Raw genomic sequence first — 13,909 nt, 5'->3', positions numbered from 1 at the left:
GCCTCGATAAACCAGTCTTGAGGCAGAAAGAGGGTCGAGGTGGCCTAGAGAAGCTGGAGGAGTCGGTCCTGGCCTCGTCCCCCATCTGCCGTCCCCTCAGTGCTGCTGGGACGGTGAGGGACAGCAAGCGCACAGCAGGGACTCCCCCTGGAGCAGTGATGGGGGGTGGGATTGAACAGGCGGCCACGGGCTGGGGACAGAGCCAAGGCTCCACCGTAGAGGTGAACACATGAACTGGGAGTCCAAGTAAGGTAGCATCGGCCTGAACTCAGCAGGCTGCACGGGGCGGAGAGGAAGCAGAGACAGCCATGAGAGGTCTCCTGAGATAAGGGTACAGCCATGGTGACAGGTGGCTAGAGGATGACAGGACAGTCTGTACTTTGAAACCAGAAAGCAGAGTGAATCTCCCTATCGGGCTGGGCTCTGAAAGTGCCCACTAGGTCATAGCAGCAGGGACAGCTGGGAGCCGAACACAGACCAGGTGCCCTGCTGGGGTTGGCCCCTTACAAGTGGGCGAGAGGACATGGCGTGGGTGCGCTAGAGGGGACGCGTTGACCCGATCGTCCCATGATCATCCTGTGTGGTGGCTGTAGCCCCGTACTGCCACCTGCCTGCCCACCTTTACCTGTTCCTACCTAGTGCCCCTTGCTGGAACCTTGGGCTCTATGGGGACAGAGATGACACGCCATCACACCTTTTGCCAACTGGATGCAAAGACCTGCATACAGAAGTCAAGTAAGAGAGGGGAGACCTCTCTGGAGTCCCACCCACAGCTCCTGACCCCCAGCAGGCAAGACACTCCCTCTGGGGGCTGTCACCTCAAGCAAGGTGGCTTAAGACCATAACCTGCAGGGTCCCCGTGGGAACCACGTGCAAAGGACTTGGCCTAGCCCCCTGGTTCTCAGCAAACGTAACTGGGGGCAGGGAAGGGGCCTTGTGAAGATGGGGACACCCAGTCTCCCAGGTAGCCCCTCACAGCGAACCGAACTCAGAAAGCCAGCCGCCAGGAGAGACAGGACGCAGACTGAGGACGCCAGAGGCTTTAGCGACCCCAGGAGGAACGTGCTGACATGCCATCTACAGACTTGAGGGGCTGACACACTGCAGCTGTGACCATGGTTGCCAGTCTGGAACCATCTGAACTCCCCAACTGAGGTCGCCTGCTGAAGACGACAGGGGCCCAAGAAGCAATGAGCCCAGAAGATGGCTCAGGGCAGGAAGGCACGAAGTGGCTTTCTGCCTGGGATCCCTTGGCACGGAGGTCAGGAGGAGGCAAGGGCTCGGGAGGCCGAGTCTGTCCCTGGACCAGTTCCCTCTCCCGCCCAAGCTCTGCCTAAGGCGCCACCCTGGGACCAGCACAGGTGTGCGGCCACCACATCAGCTGCCCATCTGGGACCTCGGCAGTCACAGGAAAGCTGCAGCAGTGAAAGCAAGAGGCTGGGGCATCTGGGCTGGAGCCAGAGTTCCCCGAGGCCTCTGCAAGAAATACAAAAATGAAGGGCAGAGAAAAATACACCAACACCTTACAATGAGCTTTGGCAACTCGCCTGCAGGCCAAAGGAACCAGACTGTGGACAAGCGTCTGCAGGGGCCTGTCCACACTCATGATGCCCTAAGCGGTCACTGTGAAGGTGGCTCCACCTCCAGCGCTGCCGAAACAGCAGGCCCAGCACCTGGTAAGCAAGGGTCATCCCGACTGTCTACCTGGCCCCTTCCCCCACTCTCCCTGCTGGCTTTGCAATCTCGCCCCTGCTGGAAGGTCACCGAGCAGCGATCCAGCACATGAGCATGTACCAGGAATGGGCCCTTGGGAGACCAGCAGCCAGTGGGAGGCGAGGGCGAGAGCGGGTGTGAGCTTGCTACGGTCAGTGGTAGAAGCCTGCGTCCCTAAGACCAAGGACCTTCATCCTCCTCTACTAGACACACTTGGACCTCAGCTGAGACGTAGAGCTTTGCTAAAGAAAAAGGCAAACTTAGGTAGATTGAAAATGGATTCATTAATAGGAGCAGCCGTTTCCTTACCACACGGCAGGCAGCTGAGGCCCGGCCCCATAGCTGCCCTCCGCTGCACCTGCCGACAGTCCCATCTTACAGGAGAGGCTGTGGAGACACGCGAGGCAGCCGAGCTGGCATCTGAGCAAAGGAGGGAGAGCCCCTCCCCAGCGCCCACCAGTGCCCCAAAAAGCTCCTCGCCTAGCACCAACAGCGACGTGCTCTTGTGCACGCGCGCGCACACGCTCCCGCCTGTCGGGGCCGCCAGCTGGGCTTCTGCCACCGATCACCTTTGTCTCTCTGGCGAAGCCCCAAGCAGGACACTCCTGCCTGCCTGTGGCTATCTGGTCAGTGGCTCTGAGGGAGGGACACCAAGTCCTCCTGGATGTGCACATCTTCTAAAGGGGCCCGGAGGGACCTCCTGTCCCAGGAGGTCCGGCCTGAGGAACGAGCCACATACACTGGGCATCAGGACAGCGGCAGTGGTCTTCAGAGGTCGGCAGAGTGGCTCATGGAAAACAAAAGACGGCCATGAGCAAGCTCCTCCCCGCCCCGTGAGGCCACACCTGGCACAGCCCTGCCCTAGAGTCTGGAGAGACGGCCTTGTGCATCTTGCTACCTCACTAGCCACAGGGCCGTTGCCCACGAGCGCGGGAAAGCGGCTTTCAAGGCCCCCAGAGGCAGTTGCCACCGTGGTGTGGGACACAGCTTCGGGGGAACAGACCCGCCAACGATGCCCGTCCCCAAGCCCTTTCCTGCAGGACCCCTGGGAAGACCAGAAGTGCACGCGTGCGCACACGCACACACACACCCCGCAGAGACCGGAGCCCGGCAGAGAGTGGCTCGGGAAAGGGCAGCGACGACCCTGGGCCCTCTCCTAACACAGCAACCCTGAAGCAAGTCGCCAAAGGCTCTCCGACACACAGCAAGCAGGAACGTCAAGCGCCCTCACTCCGCCGCGCCTGCCTCCGGCCGAGGACTGCAGGCACCGGCTTCGCGAGTCTTTGGGTTCCAGCTCTTAAGGCCAAAAAACTAAGAGAGGCCGAAGGGTCTGTTTTAGGAAAGCTCATACTCCTCAAACACGTTGCCCCGGCTTGCCGGCCGAGAGCAAACGGGCTCCGTCTGGTGCTGACAAGAACGACGACTCGGCTACGTCAGTCTTCCTGTGCTCACGCCAGAAAGCGCCGCGTGGCCAAGGACAGCATCCGGCCAGGGGCACTGAGGGTGGGTTTAAGCAGCAGGCAACACCCTCTCTCTCAATGTGTATCAGTCAGTTGTTTATTTCTCAAGATGTGCACACTCAGGTGCTGAGTCGGCCAGGCCAGCTCGTGGCTCCTAGGTACGTACGGGTCCTTCCATGGCTCGGGTTACAGACAACTTCATAGCTAGTGCAACACACACACAAGATAAAACAGGAAGCCTAAAAGCCCCAAGCCACTCCAAGGAGACATGAGGGGGGGAGGGAGGAATGATGCCGCAGCGTCCCGCGGGGGGAGTCAATGCACAGGAGGGAAGAACACGGAGGATGGAAGGCAAGTTAGCTTCGGTCTCTGCCCACGGCAGCTTCCGTGTGGTGCTCAGGGGACTGAGTTCAACAGGTCCTTCAGGAAGCTCTCGGGATCGGTGACTTCTGACAACAGGCCTGGAAAACAGGGGAGGGCCGAGGTCGTTAGGCACGGGCACACACAGCCCCCGGCCCCACTGAGTCACGGCTGCCCCATCCGTGCAGAGAACATGGTGTGCCCCGACAAGCTCCGACACGGCCGCTCCCTGGGGAGACAGTCACCAAGCAAGCACTCTCGTCCTGTCAGAGGAGTTTGCTGTGCTCTAGGACTGGGTGCCACTGCGTGTTTAAAGGTGTTAACACGGCAGAGGCCGACCCTACGGCTGCCCGGGGCGGAGCTCCTCACCGGGTCCGTGGAGCACCGCACAGGGGCAGGGGGTGGGGCGACACCTGCAGTCCGCTGACACTGAGTGGGAAGCAGAGGGGTCGTCTGAGGGGAGAGAGCCCACAGCATTCAGCCTATTCTCGGAGGGATCAGGGCCAAGGAAAAGCTAACACCGGTGCCCCCCAAGGGCGGGGAGGAGGAGGAGAGCAGGGTATTAAGCCCCCGGGCTTGGCCAGGCTTTGTCCCAACCTCTAGTGAGCCGCCAGAGCTCAGGAGCTCTGTCTCCGCAACCGGCAAATGGGGGCAGTAACAAGTCCTGGTTCGGTCACTGGGGGATTAAATGAGGCCACGGATGTGAACGTGCCAGTGCACAGAAGGTGCTCAGTGGCCCCTGTGGCCCTCCGTCACCAAGCAGGGCGCTCCCGTTTCACAGTCACGAGTGGTCAAGCCCGAGGCCTGGTGCCGCTCACACCGAAGTTCTCTCCGCAGCACCAGCGGAGTGAAGCCTGGCACCCATCACCCCTTGTTGGCTTTGGAAGCTGTTTTTGCCTTTGCATTGAGTAAGGTGTGTCTGATGTTCTGAAATTTTCTACCAGTTTAAACAAAGCAATAAAACTGTGCTGTAAAACCCGGACCTGAGTGAAGTTAACGAGGCTTCCCGCCCGTCAGGCTCCCACTCTCCCCGGCTTTGGGCCACAGGCACTGCCACGAGCTGCAGGGTGGCTGGGAAGCCCCGGAATGAGACGAACACCTTCCTCCCGGGGCCACCTCCTTCCCTTTTACTCAGACTCTTCTCCTTCCCACTCACAGCCTGGGTTCAGACAGCCCCAGAGCCCTGGTGACGGGCAGAGGACACACGTAACCCAGGCCACCTGCTCTTAGGCAGGGACTGCTCCTAGGGAGAAATGTCAAAGCTAACAGTTAAGACACTGAGCTGAGCAGTGCCAACGCGTGACCACCAGATCCCGGGGTCGGCCCCAGGCCACCAAAGGCTCATGGCTGTGCTCAGCTTCCATGGAGGCCACCTCAGAGCATGGCCACACTGGAAGCCCCAGAGCACGTGGGGCACTCCATCAGGTGGCACTGTGCTGGGAGGAAAGTGGCATTCCCAAGGAGCATCGCTCCGGACCTCTGAGGGTATGGTTCCCAGTGGACAACAGATAGGAAAATGCTAGTGGAGGCTTTCCCTTGATAGCAAAATCTGAGGAGAATTTTTTCCTAGCTTCTTTACACTTCACAAAAAGCAGGAGTGGGGCAGGTCCCATCCCCTCGGCCCTGGCTCTGGCAGCTGTCCCCCGGCAAGGCCGGCAGTGACCGGACTCTGAACCAGCGCCTGCAGCCTGACGGGACCTTTACAACCTGCTTGCACTTCCCCAACCACCTCCGCTGCCGTCACTGGGGCTTGCTGATGAGATGCCATGTTTGCAAGGAGGACGACAAGTTTGTAGACAGCACTGCAGCCAGGAAAGAACTAGAACTTCCTCCTCACCAGCTGTGGGATGAGGGACTATCTAAGGGTGTCTAGAAGGACAACAGTTCAAAGTGCTGCTGTGTTTTTCCAAGCAAGAGGGTCTTTGCTCTGCTTCGACATTTACCACTTGTTTTTAGAATTAGAGTTGAACACTCCTCTCTTTGCCCCGGGTAGCTGTGACAAAAGTTTCGGTCCCGAAGAGGCAGGAAGAAGGCAAGTCAGCTCAATGTGAATTCTCTGAACTGTCATAAAAAGCCAGGAATTTAAAAGAGGCTCTACCAATTTTTCAGGTATGTCCCACAGGAAAGAGCTAATCCCCAAAGCCTCAGTTACCCCATCTGTGAAGTGGGGGTAACCATGGTACCGCTTTAACCACGTGAGCAGCCCAGAGCCTGGGAGGCAGGAAGTCCCCACATGCCCCAGCCGCTGTGCTTACTACCAGGGGCCTGGTGTTTACATCTCCCTCCCGGATCTTGCTTGTGTGTCTGCTGCTGAGAAGATGAAAGCTAAGATCAGCCCCACTAAGATACACGTGGATTCTGCCGGAAAAGATCTTTGATGGATAAATCCTTGACACTGACCAGCCGCATCGAGGAACTCCGAGAAGGTCTCCACTGGCATGAACTCCTCCTGGAAGGTCTTCAGGGCTTTGTCAGCAGCTTCGTGGATGGGCATGTCGTTGTGGCGGATGTATTCCGCTAGAGAGCAGGACCAGCCTCCCTCCGTGTTACTGGTAGGCACCTTCTACAAGAACCAACAGGAGACAGGCCCGGGGCTGGATTACTTAATGCCTCGAGTCAGTCAGGCGCTCTCAATGCCAAAAAGCAGCCCTCCTCCCTCCCCCCACATCAAAGTTGCCCTGGAGGACGTGTTTTGCTTCTAGAAACAACAAAGTCTCGTGTCACTCCTCTTGTAGCCCCTTAAAGATGCACCGTGTCACGTGACCTCCAAGCTACAAGTGACCGCTCTTCCTGGCACAGGTCCCATCTGCGTTTCCCCAGGAAAGGGACACTAACCAGGCCTCAAATGAGCGGCACCCCCCGACCCCAGGGTTCCCTTGAGGCAGAGGGCAGTGTCCGTCCTGTGAGCTGGGCCGCAGTGAGTCACACTCACACAGGCAATGCAGGTTACCCAGACAGAGCGGACAAGAATGAACGAGGGCGACGCAGAGGGCAGTGCAGCCTCGGCTGCAGACGTGCATCACAGACGGCAGGCTCTCAGCGAGCGTGCGGATCCTTCCCGGTCGGTGGTTTGCTGCCGGTGAAAGGCCGTGGAGCACAGACCTTTCACACCCTCGCAGAAACCAGCCGAGCTTCCAGCGGCTTCCCTACCTTAAACATGTTGTAAATGAGATCGACGAGGGCCCAAAAGAGAAGGGAAGAGCGGTAAGCAGAGTAGTCCTTCACTGCCTTGTCTGTCAGCCTGGAAAAAAAATCCAATGGCATGCCATGAAGACCCTGCCCGACACGCACGAGGACAGAGCAGAGCATGACGGCAGCAAGGCCAGGGTCGCATTAATCTGGCGCCACTCCATTCCCGCCGCCTCTCTTGTCAGAGAAAAGCAGCCGCGGGCCAAGAACCTCTGAAGCCAGGACAATGATCCGTGACATACCCGTCGTATAGACTCTTCCAGATCAGGGTGAATCAGAACCGGGGGGACATAAGGCGCACATGGCAACCCGAGACCACCGCCTTGAAGATACGCCAAGGAGTCCCACATGTCCCGGTCTTCAGCCCCCACACAAGCCCTTGGACTTGATGGGCCCTCATAAATGAAGTGGGAAACAGGGTTTTCCCTCACTCCTGACATTCCCCCGGGAGAATTTTCGCACACAGCAGACCCAAGCCAGCCAAGCACAGGGATTTGGCAACCACAGGCTGTGTTAGAAAGACAGCAAGCTGGCGGGGATGGGGGGCACTGAGGCTGAGCAAGAGTAGTATATAGGACACCTCCTAAGTCCTGGTTAATCCCAGAGCTGCCACCACACCCTCTGCCCCTGCCCAGGACCATCTCCACTCAACCCAGTGATTCAGTGCAGGAGGAAAGGCCAGTAGGCCGTCAGAACGCCGGGGGCAGCCTATGACACCATCCCCTGCCCTCTCGGCAGACGATGTTAGTGTGAGGAGCAATGACCCTAAATCACAGTGGTAAAGCCACTGTGACAGACAGCCGTGACCCCCTCTGCACCGGCAATGAAAGATCAGTGCAAGGGCTCAGTTACTACCAAGGGTTTGGTTTTGTTTGCAAACTGCCTCACATCCGAAGTAAAACCTAGATGAGCCTTGTCACGGGAATCCTGTATCTCAGAACACAATGGAACAAAGCTCATAACTAAAGGGACTAAAATGTAGTATTAAGTGTAGTAAGAATCAGCAAAGTGAGACAGGCAAAGAGGTTATCACCGAAGCCGAGACGATCCCATATGGGCCTCAAGCAGAGAGACTGCTGAGCAGGGCATGGGCCATCCAAGCCCACACACAATAAATATAAATTCATTAACTAACAAAAGTAAAGTAAAACAATAACAAAGTGAGACAATTCTGTTTGCTCAATATTCTTCCTGTTCCCTCCCTGCACTTCACTGTCCTCCAAAGCACCCTCTCTCTCCAGCGGCCCTGAATGGGGACCCTGCAGCCTCGAGTGAAGTCGGCTGCTAGGCAGGCCAGGGGACAAGGGGGACACCCACCCCTCTGCAGCTCTGCACGCTGCATACAAGCCACCAGATAAGGCTCTGACGGAAGCCTAAGGAAGTCCCAGGCCTCACTATTGGCAAGTTGCTGGCAGAGGAACCCTTCTTCTGTGTAAAACACGCAGAAGGGGCCGGCTTCTCTTGTGCAAATCCCTATTTGTATCAGCTGCTGCCTCCCACCCCATCATGGACTTACAACAAAGCCTCCTGCCAGGGACACCCTCTGATGTCGCCCTCTGAGTGTCCCTCCAGCACGGTCTCTCCTCAGAGGGTGTCCCAATACGGGGCTCACGCCCGGCACCTCCCCGACTCTGTCTCAGGGGTGCCCGCTCGGGCCTCCGCCCCACGCCAGGTTTGGTGGCTGCCGTGCTGTGCTAAGCAGCAATCGAGTGACCTGCCCAACTTAATTATTTTAGGCTAATTAGCAAAGGTGACTAAACCGCCACAGAGAAAACGGCAGCTTGGGAGCAGAGCCCACACTGGCGTTTCTGCATAAGCTGTGGCCACACGTGCCTCTCCTGTACTGCCTGGGACAGTGACGAATTCTGGTCTCTTCGCCGAAAGCAGAAGAGCTCCTGTGGGTTCAGATTCCACACCTGCCACGGACAGCCAGTGCCCCACAAAGAGCCACTTTCCGTGCCGCGGAGACGGGCTGAGGCTGGCTTATCAACAACCCGTTATCTTCCGGATCCAACTTTTGACTTCTGGCAGCTAGTTCAGCAGGAACGCTTTTGGACTCTGGGAAACACTGGAAGGTGCTACATCTGGAATGGGGTAGGGGTGAGGTGGCTGACAAGACTCGCCGCCTCCTCCTCTCCACAGAGCAGCTGGCACCGGCCAGACTCAGCAGAACCCGGACCTGGTCTCTCTGAGGGTGGGAGGCGCCTGTGGCCAGCAAGGCGGCCTCAATCAGAGCTGGTGGGGGTCAAAGTACCGGATGTGCCAATTCAGGCACACGACTCTCGCCCCCGCCAGTCTGTGCCCCTTGGTCTGTCATTGTGAGGGGCTGGAAAGCTCCTCCTCTGCTCCCTGATTGGCCTACAGATGTGGAAATGTTCCCTCAGATTCTAGCAAAAGCAGACAGACAAGCCCAGATCTTCCACTCCAGGGAAGTGGCAGAAGCTGACAAACCTACAGCCTACTCTGGACTCCAGGACAGGCAGAGACTGCGCAGGGCCACCACACGCTAGAGGAGTGCCCACGGAGCCCACGCAGTGTGGAAATCCACGGTCATCTCGAAGGGCTTCTTGTTGTTTAGTCGTTTCTCTTAAGATGCCGCCCATCCGACCCAAATCACAGCACCAGGTCATGAAAACAAAGACACTTCATTCCTGAAATGTCATTCCTTCTTTGGGACACATCCACATGAACAGGACAAGAAAGGCTCATGGAACATGGGGCAGACAAGATAGGAAATGTGACCAAGGAGAGAGATAATGAGCATTTTGTGATCCAAAGAGAAAATCCCCAGTGCAGCCATGCGGAAGCCTTCCCAGTTAATGGCCAGCCCAGCAGGACTGGGAAAACCCAGTTACCTGCCCCAGCTCCCTGCTGGCCCTAATCCTCCTCATCAGTAGCCTCGCCCTGTGCCAGGCTGGCTGCTTCTCTGCAATCGTCCAGACTGGAGCCTGGCTCTGCCTTTCTAGTGGCTGAACACGAGACCCAGAGGTGGCCAGGCACCTGCCAGCCACTGGGCCTAGCCTCTTGGCACGACAGACGAAGATGAGAAGGACAGAAGGCACTGAGTCGAGGGAGCAGGCCCTCATGTAGAACACAGGGAGTACACAAACCAGACATTAGGAAGCCCGGAAGACGGTACCCCCGAAGCAGAGACTGACCTGGTGGCTCCCCCTGGAGCCACTGCCCGGGCGTGAGAGGTCACCAACAGCCTCCGCAGGATTTCCACACGTGTGGCTCTCCACTTCTCCGGGGGAAGGATGTGGAGGGCCAGGACTGTGAAATAGTGCGGCCCATCCACTTCAAAGGCACTCTCTACCCACTTCTCCCTGGGCTGCTCCAGAAAGCCCTGGAGATTCTTCTCTTCTCGCGAAGTTGCTCGGGTTCTGGAACAAATGGGACACGATGAAGCCAGGGTAGAAGCAAGGCACCAGCAGCAAGAGGAAAGGAAAGTTGGTCAACTTCTCTTCTTTTAAGCTTCTGGAATGCTCGGATCATGGAACATAGCCACCCATTTTGACTACCTCTCCCACCCCTGCTCCGAGGGCTGTTGCTTCCCTTCCGAGCCCTTCCTGTGACATGTTCCTTTCCCTCACCAGCGCCCACCCCCATTCAGCTCTGGAACAATTTCAAACAACTTACTGGCTCTTGAGCCCCCTTGCACATGGAGGGCACATTCACAAACACTCCACCATCAAAGGTCCTAACAACTCCAACTCTGGAAGGTGACAGTTGGCACCTTTTTACCACAATTATCTGAAGCCCAGAGCAGTGAAATGACCTTCCCAAAGCCAGCAGGTCCGCAAGTGAAGGAGCCAATGTGAGCCCAGATTCGGACTCTGTGAGCCCGCCTATGTTCTCGCTCAGTCCACGCAGCCCTCACAGCTAGGCTGTCTGTGCTACGTGTACACTGGTCCCCTCTCTGAGCACTTGGGGACTTCACTTCGATGTTTCCTTATGTGTCTGCGACATCTACTTCTGGGTGAGCAATGTTCCCTGTTCTCCCTCTCGCCTGAAGTGTGGGGATATGATCGTGAACCTCACTACCACACATCACTCTGGGAGCATACGAAGGATCATCTCACCTACTCCTGACAACGGCCCTAGGACAGAGGTAATACCCTGATTCCACAGAAGGGGAAACAACAGAGAAGAGGAATCTGCAGAGAAGGTAACTATTTGGCCCGAAGTCAACACAGGGGAGTGGAAGACCTAGGCTTCGAACCCCGGCAATCCGGATGCCGAGCCGAACCTCCACATTCTCAATCCCCGTGAACACTGCACACCATCCCCCCGCCCCGGCACCAGCTTCAGCGAGTAGCCACAGGAACAGCACGGGGACACCACTGGAGACCTTCCTAACCACATACTCCTGCCCTATAGCCTGAATGATGCTCTCACAAGGGCACTTGATGCGCTATCCCCATCCTGTGGGAGGAAAAGAAAGGAGGTGGGGATGGAAGTCACTAGGCCTGCAGACAGCACTAGCAGACATTGCACCGTGGGAATGCAGGAGGAGACAGTGTAAGGACACCCTGCTTCCTTCTGCTCCCGAAGAACGGACATGGATGACACAGATGAACGTTCCCAGCTTGACTTTCCAGAACTGGGAGTCGGAAGCTCTCTGCCACTACAGTACCCGCCCAGCTCTGCTTTGGTTCACAGTGTGACCTTCCTACCTGTGGACACAAATGTACCACCCAGGCCCTGCTGTGACCAAGCTCACCCCACACTGAAGTGACCAGCGAGGGGAGTGCTTGGTGGCTGGGCAACAGTGCCTCTCCACGAAGCTTCCGGTCAGCTTCTAACGGACCTCTGAGAAACAGCTGACTCCCTCCCTGAGCAAGGAACTTGAGCAAGTATCTGGCACCTGAGAAACCCAGTGCCACGAAGTCGCTGGCTCTCTTCTGCCGGGCAAATCATGCTGCCTCCGTGGGGCTGTGCCCCCCTTGGAATGAGCGGTCCGCTCTACCTCACAGCCGCCAAGAGGCAGGTCTCCACAAAGCCATGGGCTCTGTCAGAGGCCCCATGAACACCAGTAATTAGCAGCGCTCAGGCCTGCAGCAGTCTGGAGAGTGGGAACATCTGTGCTGTCAATGATGTGGGTGTTTCTTCTGACGGTCTCAACAGCTTCGCAGATGAGGTCACCCACTGACAGAGACCTGCCCATGCATCTTTTTAACAATGAGGGCTGCGGCTCAAGGTCAGCCTTCTATCTCACCGGGAAATGGGAGGGAAGGGGAAAACAACATAGTTGAAGACCGAAAACCAGAAAGGACAAGAGACGAATTGTCTGCTGCCTCACCTGGCCTGCAGCTGCCTCCGGCAGACGGCACACGGCCTTCCAACAGCCGCTGATTCCCTGCCCAACGCAGGTGTCAGACTCTTGTGGGAAAACAGGGCCTAAAGCACGAAACTGTCCAAACTAAGAGCTCAAGTATATTAAATCTCCTAATTCACTTTTTAAAAATCCAGGCTGAAATGAATGAATACTATTCTCTCCCCTAACTGCTTCTTTAAAACTATACTTTTCACTATCAGCCTAACTGTTCCATGTGGAACGGCTAAAATAGATAAAAACACAGGCTGTCTCTCCTTCTATCACCAGCTAACCTTCTCAATAATCTGCAACACTCCCTGCCCCTCAACTTGCCAGAAGCACTGTTCACCAGACAGGAACAGGTATGGCAAGTCCAGTTCTCCATTTATGAGAAGGGTCCCTGGTTCTGCCGCAGGCCCTGGTCGTGAAACCCTCTCCTGTTACACCTTGTGTGCCCCTGACAGTGACTGTGTCAGCTCTGACCCACGGCCTCCCCCATCCAAGAGCTCCGAGTCCCATGAGGAGAGGAGGCAACAGGGCAGTGGAAGCTAAGGAAGTCTGGTGGTCTGGCCTCGCCCAGTTCCTGCTCCCCTCTGGGTAAGAGACAGTCCAAAGACACAGCCCTCGGCTGCCCAGAAAGTGGAGACCTTGTTGGACAGAGGGGCACAGGAGGACCAGCTAGCCTCTGCCCACGGGGCTGAGATACTGACGTGTTTAGGACGTAAAGCACAGTGTGAATGATGTAGGGGATCAGGTGGATGTTGCTCTCCCGGCCGCCCCCGCCGGTGTCCGCGCTGAACGACTGCTCCATGGCGAAGCGCAGGAAGAGCAGCTTGAGGTCGTGGATGTTGAGCTGGTATGTGGGCTCCCGCTGGCCCGTGCACTCCTGGAGGTAAGTGTTGTGCCTGAGGAGCAACAGAGCAAACATTGGTGAGCAAAGCAAGTTCCCTGGGGACAGCCCAGCTTGGAAGGCAGAGGCCCCGGCACAGCATGGCCTGATGGCTGCAAAGGCCCCGCAGGCAGAGAGAAGGGCCGAGCCAAGGATGGGAACGGGCACCCGCAGGAAAATGGGAACAGAGGACATTTCCGTTTCTGTTAGGACGGCACAGGATGCTCTCCAAGCTGAGGGGAGCTTGCCAGTTTTAGGGGGCCCACTTCCTGATGGACAAATGTCACAGAATGTCTCACAGCCAAATCTGAAAGTACATTTTGGAAGAAGAAATGTGGAAGGTATTAATTCTGACAAGGTGATCTATTCCTAAGTATCTTTTCTCAACTTCCAAACGAAAGGTATTTTTCTACATCAGTGTATGCCGTCATCAGCCTGGGCTCTGCCTGTGTGACCTTGGTGATTTACCTGACCTCTCTGTGCCTCAACTTCTTCATCCAGAGAATGAATGTGTGTAGTACACAGCACATGGTAAGCATTTTAACACACTGCCGATCATTACTACTGGTAGTTGCCTTTCCATCCGTGAGCCCTCTAATAGGACGCGGGGTGTGTCACCACTCCCCAGGGCACCGGCAAGAGCAGGGACCTCATCAAAGCTTTAGCAACTTGACTCTGAAGAACGAGGGAGGCCTGAAAGGAATGTGACACCCCCATGCCACCCAGCTACTTGCATTAAACCTCAGAGGCACACGCTGCAGAAGAGAAATCTCAGAAATGTTGGCTTTGAGGACAAAGTCAGGGTCCCGTGTTTTATGCCCTGAGATCAACAAGGGAGAAGAGGGAATGGATAACCAGAAGTTCCACGTGGTGTACCAGATGCTGAGGGTGCTGGTCTCTCCCGGCCGAGTTCTTCCCTCTTTCAGACGCAACTTCCCGGCCAGCAGGAAGAGACACCAGGGCTCCCAAGGACAGTGACAG

At 56.7% G+C, this 13,909-nt stretch overlaps 1 protein-coding gene across 1 annotated transcript in view; it reads right to left on the bottom strand.

Annotated features, from left to right (window-relative positions):
- Window positions 1-3,248: 3,248 nt before the first annotated feature.
- UBR4 (ubiquitin protein ligase E3 component n-recognin 4) overlaps window positions 3,249-13,909 on the bottom strand; it is a 136,198-nt gene continuing 125,537 nt past the window's right edge. Inside the window, 5 exon segments of the mRNA XM_047728541.1 lie at window positions 3,249-3,634; window positions 5,934-6,096; window positions 6,684-6,774; window positions 9,881-10,105; window positions 12,750-12,944. Coding sequence (XP_047584497.1) covers window positions 3,570-3,634; window positions 5,934-6,096; window positions 6,684-6,774; window positions 9,881-10,105; window positions 12,750-12,944 — 739 coding nt within the window. The 3' untranslated portion in view covers window positions 3,249-3,569.

Source organism: Lutra lutra, chromosome 4 (assembly GCF_902655055.1).
Source record: "Lutra lutra chromosome 4, mLutLut1.2, whole genome shotgun sequence".
Classification (NCBI taxonomy): Eukaryota; Metazoa; Chordata; class Mammalia; order Carnivora; family Mustelidae; genus Lutra; species Lutra lutra.
Note: the sequence above shows the minus strand (reverse complement) of the source record. Positions and strands in the feature narration are given on the sequence as shown.